The sequence below is a fragment of the Acanthisitta chloris genome, unplaced genomic scaffold (genome assembly GCF_000695815.1).
Source record: "Acanthisitta chloris isolate BGI_N310 unplaced genomic scaffold, ASM69581v1 scaffold9509, whole genome shotgun sequence".
NCBI lineage: Eukaryota > Metazoa > Chordata > Aves > Passeriformes > Acanthisittidae > Acanthisitta > Acanthisitta chloris.
The window spans coordinates 21,973-24,305 of record NW_008693055.1 but is presented as its reverse complement, the minus strand read 5'-3'; the positions used below and the strand labels follow the sequence as shown (position 1 = coordinate 24,305).

General features: G+C 59.7%; 1 protein-coding gene across 1 annotated transcript in view; it reads left to right on the top strand.

The window, feature by feature from the left end:
- The window catches only part of MYO18B (myosin XVIIIB), a gene marked incomplete at its 3' end in the record, with an annotated part of 24,292 nt that overhangs the window by 1,392 nt on the left and 20,567 nt on the right, over window positions 1-2,333 (top strand). The window contains exons 3-6 of the mRNA XM_009082922.1: window positions 171-1,307; window positions 1,537-1,603; window positions 1,814-1,926; window positions 2,113-2,277. Coding sequence (XP_009081170.1) covers window positions 171-1,307; window positions 1,537-1,603; window positions 1,814-1,926; window positions 2,113-2,277 — 1,482 coding nt within the window. The remainder of the gene's footprint in view (window positions 1-170; window positions 1,308-1,536; window positions 1,604-1,813; window positions 1,927-2,112; window positions 2,278-2,333) is intronic.

Here is a 2,333-nt window from a genome sequence, read left to right as displayed (position 1 = left end):
GCCAGCCACCTGTGGCCATCAGCTGTGCCCAGAGTGAGCAGCTCAGGGCTGGAGCTCCATGTCCTGCCAGGCTGTGCATCCCACACCAGGCTGTGGCTCGGTGGGCTGGGCTGGAGTTGGGTCCTTCATGCTACCCCTTTCAGACCTGACTTGTCTCCTTTGCTTGGCAGCCTGTGGGGAAGGACAACGAGGCCAGAGCTGGTGACACCCCAGCTGGCAGAGGAGGAGGAGTCAGCAAGGGGCCACTGCAGAACGGGCTGAAGGTAGAGGGACAGGGGGACAAGGGGGTCACAGCCCCCCCAAGCAAGGAACTGCCCCCTGAGAAGGCTGCACCAGGGACCATCCCCAGCAAAACCCCAGCTCCTGCACCCAGCCCAGCAGTGCCTGCCCCCAAACCAGCAGAGACATCCCCCAAAACAGTGGAGACCCCTTCCAAACCGGTCGAGACAGCCACAAAAACAGTGAAAACACCTCCAAAGCCAGCAGAGTCATCCCCCAAACCAGTGGAGACCACCCCCAAAACAGTGAAGACGTTCCCCAAACCAGCAAAAACTTCCCCCAAACCAGCAGAGACCACCCCTAAACCAGTGGAGAAGTCCCCCAAACCAGCAGAGACCACCCTCAAACCAGCAGAGACCACCCTCAAACCAGCAGAAACCTCTTGCCTGGAGGGTCCCAAGGTGGCAAAACCAGTGTGCCTTGAGAAGGGCCCCAAAGACTCCCACCTTGGGGGCAGCCCCACAGCTCCAGTCCCTGCACCCAGCAAGGGTCCTCAGCAAGGCAGCAAAGTCCTGGTAAAGGAGGGGAACGTGCCCAAGGGAACAGGCCCTGAGAGCAACAAGAAGAAGGAGACACCCCCAAGGCACGAAGAGTCCCCAGCCAAGGCAAGAGTCCAAAGGGAGCTGGCACCAGCCAGGAAAGAGCCAGAGAAGATGAAGAAAGATGTTGGAGATGGCAAGAAGGAGCCAAGGGAATTCAGAAAGCCTGGAAAATCCACAAACAGATCAGAGGGGCTCAAGGCAGAGCTGGGAGGGGCCCAGGAGAAGTCCAAAGATGTGACAAAGGAGATGGGGAAGGTGAAGGAAGAGCTGGGAAAGCCTAAAGAGATGCTGAGGGAGAGCAAAGGGATGGACAAGAGCCCAGACAAGGACCAGAGTAAAGAAACACTGGGAACGAGCAAAGAGAAGAGCAAGAGCATGGACAAGGACCAGGGCAAAGAAACACCAGGAGAGTGCAAAGAGATGAGTGTGAGCACAGACAAGGACCAGGGTAAATCAGCATCAGATGAGAGCACAGAGAAGGATGAGGTAATGTGTCTGCAGACCTGTTGGGGTGTTACTGAGGGTTTGGGGAGCTGATGCCATTTTCTGGTTTCGTGCAGCCCTTCCCATTCCCATGTGCTTGGGAGACAGCCCTGGGGTTGGGGTGGGTAGCAGAGGCTCTGGCTGGAAGTGTTGCTGTCCATGGGGCAAATGCCCTTTGCCCAGCTCAGTTTCCCACCACCTCCTGCCTGATTCCCTTCTCTCCTCCCTGCAGGCTCCGAGGGATGTTTGGTACGAAGCAGAGAAGGTCTGGCTCATCCAGCAGGATGGATTCACACTTGGTAACTTGACTTTCTCTGCCCTTGCTTTCCAGCACCAGAGATGAGAGTTGTTGGGAACATGGTGGGCTCTGGGTGCTGCATTGGCACCGTGTCCAGCTGTGCTCCAGCAGGACCATGGCTGGATTTGGCCCCTTGGCAGCTCCTCATGCCTCTGCCCTGGGATGCCTCAGCTGTGCCATGCTGGAGGGACTCACTGACCTCTCATTGCAGCCACACAGCTGAAGCCAGACGTGGGGACCCCCGAGCTGCCAGCGGGGAGGGTGAGGGTGCGCCGGGAGGAGGATGGCACCATCACCGAGGTGGATGAGGACAGCGTGCAGAGGGTGAGCCCCTTCCCAGTCTGGGCTGGTGCAGGGATGAGAGCCCTGGTGCAGGGCAGTGCCTGGGCATGATGATGCTTCCCAGGCCATCACCCCGGGCTGGGTACCAGGTGTTGGGATGCTGTTGGGTCCGACACAGCTTGTGCCACGGCAGCAGAGCTCGAAGGTTCTCTGGCTCTCCTCCCGCAGACCAACCCCCCCAGCTTGGATCAGGCAGAGGATCTGGCTGCTCTCATCAGCCTCAACGAGTGCAGTGCCATGCACACGCGGCGGCAGAGGTACCGCGCCCGCCTGCCCTGCACCTACGCCGGGCACAGCCTGGTGGCTATCGCGGGCGCCGGCGGCTCGGGGAAGGTGAGCGCGGACGGAGAGGGGGGGACACTGTGGGGAGGAGGGATCTCCCCTGGGAA